This window comes from Dermochelys coriacea, chromosome 12 (assembly GCF_009764565.3).
Source record: "Dermochelys coriacea isolate rDerCor1 chromosome 12, rDerCor1.pri.v4, whole genome shotgun sequence".
Lineage (NCBI taxonomy): Eukaryota > Metazoa > Chordata > Testudines > Dermochelyidae > Dermochelys > Dermochelys coriacea.
The window spans coordinates 7,364,571-7,376,127 of NC_050079.1; the positions used below are offsets into that span (position 1 = coordinate 7,364,571).

Below are 11,557 nucleotides of genomic sequence, written 5' to 3' on the forward strand. Positions count from 1 at the left end.
AGAGGCATTTTTCTTCTGCACAGTAAAGTTTCAAAGCTGTGTAAGTCAATGTTCAGTTGTAAACTTTTGAAAGAACAACCATAATGTTTTGATCAGAGTTACGAACATTTCAGAGTCATGAACCACCTCCATTTCCGAGGTGTTCATAACTCGGAGTTCTACTGGCCACCACATTAAATCTACTAGCCAGAGGCGGAAATGAAAGAGGTGGACAAGCAATCCATCAGCAACCCAAGTGTGATATCAACACAAAAACCTCCATCCTGCTGGAATACCCACCAGACAGGTGTCTCCCAGCCATGCTTGAGGGTTCTAGATTAGGGACCAGCTTCTAGCTACTGTATTTTGGATGAATTTAAAGCTTCACAATTAATTGCATTGTTAAACAATAGAATGCCATTTATTTAAATTTTGGGTGTTCTACATTTTAAAATATATTGATTTCAATTACAACACAGAATACAAAAAGAAAAAGGAGTACTTGTGGCACCTTAGAGGCTAACAAATTTATTTGAGCATAAGCTTTAAGTGAGCTGTAGCTCACTTAAATTTGAACATAAGCTTAAGTGAGCTACAGCTCACTTAAAGCTTATGCTCAAATAAATTTGTTAGCCTCTAAGGTGCAACAAGTACTCCTTTTCTTTTTGCGGATACAGACTAACACGGCTGCTACTCTGAAACCTAACCGAATACAAAGTGTACAGTGCTCACTTTATTTTTATTACAAATATTTGCACTGTAAAAAACGAACAAAAGAATATTTTTCAATTCACCTCATACAAGTACCATAATGCAATCTTTTTTGTGGAAAAAAGAAAAGCTACATTTGTAAATTGCACTTTGACATTGTTTTGTTTTTGGGTGCAGTTACATAACAAACTTTAGAGCCTACAAGTCCACTCAGTACAACTTCTTGTTCAGCCAATCACTAAAGACAAATCAGTTTGTTTACATTTATGGGTGATAATGCTGCCGGCTTCTTACATACGAAAGTGAAAACAGGCATGGCACTTTTGTAGCTAGCACTGTAAGGTATTTACACGCCAGATATGCTAAACATTCACATGGTCCTTCATGCTTCGGCCACTATTCCAGAGGACATGCTTTCATGCTTGTTAAAAAAAAGAAGCGTGTTAATTAAATTTGTGACAGAACTCCTTGGGGGAGAATAGTGTCCCCTTCTCTGTTTGACCCGCATTCTGCCCTATGTTTCAGGTTACAGCAGTCTCTGATGATGACCCAGCACATGTTTGTTTTAAGAACACTTTCACAGCAGATTGGACAAAATGCAAAGAGGGCACCAACATGAGATTTCTAAAGATAGCTACAGCTCTCTTTAGAGCTCGACCCAAGGTTTAAGAATCTGAAGTGCCTTCCAAAATCTGGGAGGGATGAGGTGTGGAACATGCTGTCAGAAGTCTTAAAGAACAACACTCTGATGCGGAAACTACAGAATCCAAACCACCAAAAAAGAAAATCAGCTTTCTGTTGGTGGCATCTGACTCAGATGATGAAAGGGAACATGCGTCGGTCCGCACTGCTTTGGATCATTATTGAGCAGAACCCCTCATTAGCATAGATGCATGTCCTTTGGCATGGTGGTTGAAGCATGAAGGGACATGTGAATCATTAATGCATCTGGCATGTAAATATCTTATGACTGGCTACAACACACCTGTTCTCACTTTCAGGTGACATTGTAAACAAGAAGCCAGCAGCATTATCTCCCAGAAATGTAAACAAACTTGTCAGATTACGTTTAATAAGCAATTCTTGTAGGGGATATTCAGTAGACAGCAGAAAAGCAGAATTATAGGACAAGGTCTGAAGTTTGGCCGCAGTCACAGAGCTACCATAAACAATGAGGATTTTAATGGAGACTAAACAAAACATGCAATCCATCTTCTCAAAAGATGGAACCATAAATATTTCTCTGCCACTCAGATATGGCCTTGGGGAAAAGACTGATTTCATGTTTGTAGCCTATACCCAGCATGAAATCTGCATTTCATATTTGAGAAATTGGGGGAGTTGCTTTCACTAGCCAAGTCAGCTGCTTAGAAGGATCAGTGTCATGTTGATTTAACAAGCAGGGGGAGTGCTGGCATTACCAAGCATCATTTTCCATGGCCTGCATTCCCTATACCCACTTTTTCATGCTTCTCTCACAGAACATTAGACCCTTGATCCCAGAGCTTGTTCGTATCCAGGCTTGGAAGTATTTGATTTTTATAGGTAAATGTTGATAAACAGATTTCATGGTACATGCACAAACCAACAAAAATATTTCCAACAATTAACTTTACAAATAGGCAAAAGAAAAATATTGCTTGAGAACTTCTTGGAGTTTGATTTAAGGTCAAAATTTTGACACGACTTTGAAAGAGCTGAAAACAATTATGAAACAAATAACCAGGGAGGAAGAATTTAATCGGAAAAATGTAAATGATAATTGGGGATCTTTTTAAGAACACCTTACTGCATGGAGGAAGAAGGCTGTGCTGGTTAAAACCCAACTGGGTTCCGAGGGCAAGTGAAGGCAGTAGTATACATAAAGAATATATATATCAGATGTAAGAAAGGGGAAGTTGATAGTAATGAATATAAATCGGAATTTAGGAACTGTAGAAAATTGATAAGGGAAGCAAAGGGACATAAGGAGAAATCACTGGTGAGCAGACTTAAAGAGAATAAAAGGAGTTTTTAAAATATATTAGGAAGACAAAGAATCCTGACAATGGTATTGGTCCATTACTAGACAGAAATGGTGGATTTATCAATAATAATGAAAAAAGGTAGAAATGTTCAGTATTTCTGTTCTATATTTGGGAAAAAGAGAACTGATACACTGATGGCAACACTGTTTCCATTCCACTAGTATCTCTGGAGAATGTTAAACAGAAGCTATTAAAGTCAGATTGCTTCTAGGAGCAGCTTGTCCTGGAACCCCAAGGGCTGAGGTGATGGGGGGGGGGGGGGCGAGAGGGATAGCTCCATGGTTTGAGCACTGGCCTGCTAAATTACCCAGGGTTGCGAGTTCAAACCTTGAGGGGGCCATTTAGGGATCTGGGGCAAAAATTGGGGATTGGTCCTGCTTTGAGCAGGGGGTTGGACTAGATGACCTCCCAAGGTCCCTTCCAACCCCGATATTCTATGATTCTCGATTTAGTCTTAAGAGTAACACAGGATCTGAGCTAAGAGGTGAATATAGCTGACCCACTCAGTAATAGAGACCAGAAAGTAAATTTAAACACACTTGGGGGGGAATGCCAAATAAACCCACAGTAGTAGCAGCATTTAACTTCTAAAAGGGGAACTACACAAAAATAAAGAAGCCAGTTAAAGAGAAGCTAAAAGGAACAGTCAATGGTGAAATGTCTGGAAGCTGCACGGACACTATTTAAAAACACTATAATAAAAGGCTCAAACTAAATGTATATCCCTTCGCCCACCAAAACAAAAAACCACAATGACCAAAAAAAAACAGAGTAAAAGACATGGTTAGAGGAAAAGACAATCTGTAAGAATTGGAAGTCGTAACACTGCACCCCATATTCTTCACAGTGATATTAGGAGTAAAATACATCAGAATTATGATGTATTTTATGCAAGATAAGTCATGTGACACATCATTGGAAAATGATGTTCGCTATTCCTACCTACATGCCTCTAGCTTTCATCCAGATCATACCACTCGATCCATTGTCTACAGCCAAGCGCTACGATATAACCGCATTTGCTCCAACCCCTCAGACAGAGACAAACACCTACAAGATCTCTATCATGCATTCCTACAACTACAATACCCACCTGCTGAAGTGAAGAAACAGACTGACAGAGCCAGAAGAGTACCCAGAAGTCACCTACTACAGGACAGGCCCAACAAAAACAACAGAACGCCACTAGCCATCACCTTCAGCCCCCAACTAAAACCTCTCCAACGCATCATCAAGGATCTACAACCTATCCTGAAGGACGACCCATCACTCTCACAGATCTTGGGAGACAGACCTTGCTTACAGACAGCCCCCCCAACCTGAAGCAAATACTCACCAGCAACCACACACCACACAACAGAACCACTAACCCAGGAACCTATCCTTGCAACAAAGCCCGTTGCCAACTCTGTCCACATATCTATTCAGGGGATACCATCATAGGGCCTAATCACATCAGCCACACTATCAGAGGCTCGTTCACCTGCGCATCTACCAATGTGATATGCCATCATGTGCCAGCAATGCCCCTCTGCCATGTACATTGGCCAAACTGGACAGTCTCTACGTAAAAGAATGAATGGACACAAATCAGACGTCAAGAATTATAACATTCAAAAACCAGTTGGAGAACACTTCAATCTCTCTGGTCACTCGATCACAGACCTAAAAGTGGCTATCCTTCAACAAAAAAGCTTCAAAAACAAACTCCAACGAGAGACTGCTGAATTGGAATTAATTTGCAAACTGGATACAATTAATTTAGGCTTGAATAGAGACTGGGAATGGATGAGTCATTACACAAAGTAAAACTATTTCCCCATGGTATTTCTCCCTCCCACCCCACCCCCCACTGTTCCTCTGATATTCTTGTTAACTGCTGGAATTAGCCTACCTTGCTTGTCACCATGAAAGGTTTTCCTCCTTTCCCCCCCCTGCTGTTGGTGATGGCTTATCTTAAGTGATCACTCTCCTTACAGTGTGTATGATAAACCCATTGTTTCATGTTCTCTGTGTGTGTGTGTGTGTGTGTGTATATAAATCTCTCCTCTGTTTTTTCCACCAAATGCATCCGATGAAGTGAGCTGTAGCTCACGAAAGCTTATGCTCTAATAAATTTGTTAGTCTCTAAGGTGCCACAAGTACTCCTTATCATTGGAAAAGTTATGAATTGCCTAATTGGATTATCAGATTTGTATGCATGTATCATTTTTGTGCCTGAAGTTATGAATGTTGACTATGTAACTGTCTTTCAAATGTGGTTACACCTGGGTAACACCTACTAGACAAGATGCTTTCAGCCTAGATATTGAGTGGGGAAGGGCCTATTAGGGGCAATGGGCCATGAGGAAAACACAATAGGCCTTAGGAGAAGCTTATCTCCCACCTGGTGAGCCTTCCTGTAAAAGCTACAGACAGCCTCCACGTAATGGCTGCTATGACTCTTCAAGGACACATGAGGAGACCACACGTCTCTAGACACCATCTTGGGATGTCAGTATTTTGACACAGACTAGTCTGGGAACCAAGCTTTGAAACAGTGTTCCTGCCACATGCTATATAAGGCCCTTGACATTTGTCACTCAAGAAGACTCCTAGAATCACCTGAGGAACAAAGACTGAACTGGGGGGGGAAGTGCTGGACCCAGGCTAAAAGGGATTTCTAGCCTGTGAAATGAAATACCTGAGAATTCTAAGCTTAAAGCAAGTGCAGTCTTGCCCCCTTAAGAATCTGCAGCCTGCCCGCATCATATCTTAGGGTGAGAATCTACTATTCATATCTAATCTATTTAGTACATTAAGCTAAGTTTGCATTTTGTTTATTTGCTAGGTAATCACTTAAAATCTATTTTTAGGTAATAAACTTGTTAACTTGTTTTTGCTTTATCTAAACCAGTGAGTTGGAATGAAGCAAACAAAAGGCTGTAGCATATTCCTCTCCACATTGAGGGGAGGGGGCAAATTTTATGAGCTTATGATGTACAGTTCCCTGTGCAGCAAAGACTGTATAATTTGCGGTTTACCCTCCAGAGGGGGTGCACACCTAGGGAGCTGGGAGTTGCCTTGGCTGTAGCCTTCATATGCAGGGGCTGGTCAGAGCCCACATGTAACTGCAGCTAGGTGTATCCCTACCGATATGTATGCTTGTGAGAGTGCAGGCTGGATAGCTTTGCAGCTGGTGACAGCAGTGAAGTGTGAGAGGGAGCCCAGGCTGGTACATCAGGGGGCTCAGTGGACCCCAGTCCCAGACTGAAAATCCATCACACTCATATCATACTGAGGAAAATAGAAAGGAGCATAAACTCTGACAAATCAAGTGTAAAAGTATAATTAGGTAGACCAAAAAATAATTTGAAGAGCAACTAGCTAAGGATAAAAAAAATCTTGCTGTTAGTTTTTGTAACTAGATAGAAGAAGGAAGGCTGCCAAACAGTGAGTGGAGCCACTGGACAATCAAGGTGGTAAAGGAGCACTTAGGGAAAATGAGGCTGTTGCAGAGAAGTTAAATGAATTATTTGCACAAAGAAAAGAAACCAAACCACCTTAAGTAGGCTACACTAGAGCTTACAACTTGCACAGATACAACTGCACCACTGTTAGCTCTCTCATGTAGCCACTCTAAGCTGAGCTCTCCTGTCAACATAATTAATGCACCCCCAACAAGCAGGAGCAACAGTAGCTCTGTCAGCAGGAGCTCTCCCATTGACATTTAGCACTGCCCACACCGACACTTAAGTCGGTCACTGGGAGGAAGGGGTGTGGTTTATTCACACCGTTGAGCAACATAAGTTCCCACTGATGCAAATGATATGTAGACGAAGCCTCAGATCCAGTTCATGACAACTCAAATTCAACACGTGTCAGAGATTATCAGTGCAGATTTAAGATGCTCGGAGCAGTGCTAGTAGCAACTACTTAGCAAAAGGGTTAAAGAGGTGAGTCAGACACGATTTTGTACATTAAAAACATCCTGTTAAGTACAAATGCTATCGCAGGGAGGACTGATCTAGATTTTACTCCTGGGGGAATTCTGCGTCAAAAAATTAAAAATCCTGTAAAATTCTGAAAATGTTATTTGTCAACAACATGATATAATCACACCAGTTTAAATTATTTTGGTAATTTATTTCAAAACACCTCTCAGCAAGTAGGTCTGTAACAGGAGTAGAGAATTAAAGAAATCCCTATGAAAACCCCGTTCCTGTTTCTCTGCCCTTCCTCCTTTCCCCAAGCCCGACAGATAGGCCAGCTACTCTCACCCCCTCCCAGAGCCCAGCCACTCACATTCTCTCCCCCCCCCAGCCCAGCTGCAGCCCCACAGGTACAGAAACTTGTACCTCCTCACCCCCAGAGGCCAGCCACAGCCCAGCCTAGCCCAGACACTCACACCCTCTACCCCCGCCCCCAGAAATCCAGAGTTTCCTGCATGCCACCAACTCCTTCCTTCAGGCCATACTGGGAACTGCAGCTGCTGGGAATCCTCCTGTTTCCCTCCCCCTCGCCTTGTCTTCTATTGTGAGTTGGGCCCTGCTGGGTCCAGCAGCTCCTAGTGGCAGCCAACAGCTCTGCAGCCTATTTCGGGGGGGGGGGGGGGGGGGGGGAAGGAAATTCTGCACTCACATTAATTTCTGCATTGTACAGTGATGCAGCATTCCCACAGTGGCAAGACATAGCTTTTGAGGCTTCCTTCTGTCCTTAAACATGCTAGGTTCTGACAATCCACTTAAAGTGGTTTTTGAGCTCTCCTCAGTGTTGCTGCTAGACACTTGATATTGACAATGCTCATCCCTGCCAGCATTGGCTACCTCTGTAGTACACAGGCTTCAGAGCTGCACTTCACCACTGGTGGAAGTTGTGATGGTCATGAATTACAAAGCATGCTACTGTAAACAAGTCTTTGGAAGATTATTACCTAGGCATGGGATATCAAATCCCACACACACTGCAACTGCTTGGAAGGGTTGAGAAAGTGAGCGAAAAGGGTATGCCGCCGCCTTTGGGGTGGGGAGTGAAGGCATATGTGAGAGCACGAAGAAAGCTTATACTGGAATAAGTAGAGTGGGCAAAGTAGTAAGACGACTGGTTCTAATTTTGACAAAAGTAACCTTCTGCACTTAGCATTTTACCATCCTATAAGATCTCAGCCAAACACCCTAAAGATTAAGACAGTTTAATTCCCTGTCAAATGTGCACCATGGACAAGGAACATATCAATATTTAGAGAGCTACACAAATTTCCATCTCTGGGCAAGAAGCAAAATTGTCCTCTGGTTTCCACTGCACAGCACCTTACACTGATGAGCAATTTAAAGACAAGCAGAGCAATACATTCTTTATCGCACCACTAGAGGTTTTATGGTTTTGAATCTCCAGTTATGTAATAATGCAACTGATTTTTCACCCACAATGCTCCGATTTGAGTACTCCACCCATGTTCCAACAGTGAAACTTGAGCATTACTGTTGGGTTAGTTTCAAGCTCCAACACCAAAAATGCCTTTGTGTTTAGAGCAGGGGTAGGCAACCTATGGCATGCATGCCAAAGGCAGCACACAAGCCGATTTTCAGTGGCACTCACACTGCCCAGGTCCTGGCCACCAGTCAGGGGGCTCTGCATTTTAATTTAATTTTAAATGAAGCTTCTTAAACATTTTAAAAACCTTGTTTACTTGACATACAAACAACAGTTTAGTTATATATCATAGACGTATAGAGAGAGAGCTTCTAAAAAAGTTAAAATGTATTACTGGCATGCAAAACCTTAAATTAGAGTGAATAAATGAAGACTCAGCACACCACTTCTGAAAGGTTGCCGACCCCTGCTTTAGAGTCGCTGAATTTCAGGAGGATGCTGAACATACTGTTATGAAAGTACAGGTTTCAGAGTAGCAGCCGTGTTAGTCTGTATTCGCAAAAAGAAAAGGAGTACTTGTGGCACCTTAGAGACTAACAAATTTATTAGAGCATAAGCTTTCGTGAGCTACAGCTCACTTCATCGGATGCATTTGGTGGAAAAAACAGAGGAGAGATTTATATACACACACACAGAGAACATGAAACAATGGGTTTATCATACACACTGTAAGGAGAGTGATCACTTAAGATAAGCCATCACCAACAGCAGGGGGGGGAAGGAGGAAAACCTTTCATGGTGACAAGCAGGTAGGCTAATTCCAGCAGTTAACAAGAATATCAGAGGAACAGTGGGGGGTGGGGTGGGAGGGAGAAATACCATGGGGAAATAGTTTTACTTTGTGTAATGACTCATCCATTCCCAGTCTCTATTCAAGCCTAAGTTAATTGTATCCAGTTTGCAAATTAATTCCAATTCAGCAGTCTCTTGTTGGAGTCTGTTTTTGAAGCTTTTTTGTTGAAGTATAGCCACTCTTAGGTCTGTGATCGAGTGACCAGAGAGATTGAAGTGTTCTCCAACTGGTTTTTGAATGTTATAATTCTTGACGTCTGATTTGTGTCCATTCATTCTTTTACGTAGAGACTGTCCAGTTTGGCCAATGTACATGGCAGAGGGGCATTGCTGGCACATGATGGCATATATCACATTGGTAGATGCGCAGGTGAACGAGCCTCTGATAGTGTGGCTGATGTGATTAGGCCCTATGATGGTATCCCCTGAATAGATATGTGGACAGAGTTGGCAACGGGCTTTGTTGCAAGGATAGGTTCCTGGGTTAGTGGTTCTGTTGTGTGGTTGCTGGTGAGTATTTGCTTCAGATTGGGGGGCTGTCTGTAAGCAAGGACTGATCTGTCTCCCAAGATCTGAGAGAGCGATGGCTCGTCCTTCAGGATAATCACATCAGCCACACTATCAGAGGCTCGTTCACCTGCTGTAGCTCACGAAAGCTTATGCTCTAATAAATTTGTTAGTCTCTACGGTGCCACAAGTACTCCTTTTCTTTTTGCGAATACAGACTAACACGGCTGCTACTCTGAAACCTCTGATATTCTTGTTAACTGCTGGAATTAGCCTACCTGCTTGTCACCATGAAAGGTTTTCCTCCTTCCCCCCCCCTGCTGTGGGTGATGGCTTATCTTAAGTGATCACTCTCCTTACAGTGTGTATGATAAACCCATTGTTTCATGTTCTCTGTGTGTGTGTGTGTGTATATAAATCTCTCCTCTGTTTTTTCCACCAAATGCATCCGATGAAGTGAGCTGTAGCTCACGAAAGCTTATGCTCTAATAAATTTGTTAGTCTCTAAGGTGCCACAAGTCCTCCTTTTCTTGTTATGAAAGTAGTTTCCGGGTCAAGTTTTACACAGCTCTGTCCTTGAACTGGGTGGTTCTCAAACCCACCCAAACCCGGGGGGGCAGGGCTCAGATTACACACACCCCAGGACTGAAGGCTTCGGCCCCTCCATCCCAAGCACCAGGGCTCGGGCTCAGGCTTTGGCGTCCTCCCCCGGGGGAGGTAATGAAGTAATTGTTGTTGTCAGAAGGGAGTTGAGATGCAATGAAGTTTGAAACCCGCCTTTAACAAAAGCTCCAGACGGTCTGAAATCCTTACTCCTGCTATTGCCGCCACTTGGCGCCCTGAAGAGGAGCCCCACAGACTCCCCCGCCCCGCGACTCCCCCGGCTACGGGCTGGATCCCGAGGGGCCGGCTGCCCTGGAGCCCCGCGCAGGCTGGCGGTTCAGCCCGGCCCCAGGCCCCCCGACGCTCACGCCGGGCTCTCACTTCTCAATCTCCAGCGCCGCCACCTTCCGCTTCTCGTAGAGCTTGTCGTTCAGGGCCCGCACCACGCTGGGCGCCAGGGGCGAGAAATCCTTCTCCGGGTTCATGGCTCCCGCCGCCGCCAGCGGGGCTCAGCCCCGGCTCGGCGGCCGCCGCTCCACACCGGGGACGGGCTCTCAGGGCCCGACGGAGGCCGCCTGCCCACGGCCGGGAGCGGGAGAAGCCCCAGGAGGCCGCGCGGGTCGGGCTGCGGGTCGCGAACGCGGCGCTACAGGGCTGCAGCCACGTTAGCTCGAGCACATGACTCCGTCCGGTTCCGGTTCCGGTTCCGCCTCTGCTCACGCTCCCAAACCGACCCCCGCCCCTCTCAAGCCAGGCGCCGCCCCGCCTCTTCCGGTCGAGGCCGCGCTCTCAGCGCCCCCGAAGCAGCGGCCTGGAAGCTTGGCCCCGCCCACCCAGGGCCGCGGCCGCGGTCCCGCTGGGTCGGATGATTCGCTCCGTCTCCTATCGCTGAGACCACGCCCCCCGCGGCGTTCCGTAGTGGCGCCCTCGTGCCAAACGGGCTTCTGGGATAGCGCCGTGCGCGTGCCCGTGCCCGGCTTCGCCGCAGCTTCGCGCCGCGAGCCGCCTTCCCGAGCCGCGCTTCGGCCTGCAGGCGACCTTCGGGCCAGGGGATCCTTAGCTCTGCGGCGGGGGGCGCCCGGGGGATCCCTCTCTCTCCGTCTGGGGGCTCCTGGTGGATCCCTAGCTCTCTGGCGGGGGGCGCCCGGGGGATCTCTAGATCTTCAGCAGGGGGTGCCCGCTGGATCCCTAGCTCTGCGGCGGGGGGGCACCCGGGGATCCCTACATCTCCGGCGGGGGGCGCCCAGGGAATCCCTAGCCCTCCGGCGGGGGACGCCTCTTGTATCCCTAGCTCTCCAGTGGGGAGCGCCCGGGGGATACCTACCTCTCCGGCGGGGGGGCGCACAGGGTTCCCTAGCTCTCTGGCGGGGGGCGCCCGGGGGATCCTTAGCTCTCCGGCGGGGGGGGCACCCGGGGATCCCTACATCTCCGGCGGGGGTGCCCGGGGAATCCCTAGCTCTCCGGTGGGGAGCGCCCGGGGGATACCTACCTCTCCAGCGGGGGGGCGCACAGGGTTCCCTAGCTCT

At 46.2% G+C, this 11,557-nt stretch overlaps 1 protein-coding gene across 8 annotated transcripts in view; it reads right to left on the reverse strand.

Annotated features, from left to right (window-relative positions):
• Window positions 1-10,769, reverse strand: part of VAC14 (VAC14 component of PIKFYVE complex) — a 185,528-nt gene extending 174,759 nt beyond the window's left edge. For 3 of the 8 annotated variants that reach the window (XR_006275199.1, XR_006275198.1, XR_006275200.1), the window contains exon 1: window positions 10,413-10,730. Coding sequence is in view for 4 of the 8 variants with exons in the window: in XM_043495198.1 (XP_043351133.1) it covers window positions 10,413-10,516 (104 nt within the window). In the remaining 4 variants the exon portion in view is untranslated. Of the gene's footprint in view, window positions 1-10,412 lie in introns of all 8 variants that reach the window. The other 5 variants (XM_043495202.1, XM_043495200.1, XM_043495198.1 and 2 more) reach the window with 4 other exon arrangements.
• Window positions 10,770-11,557: the final 788 nt, after the last annotated feature.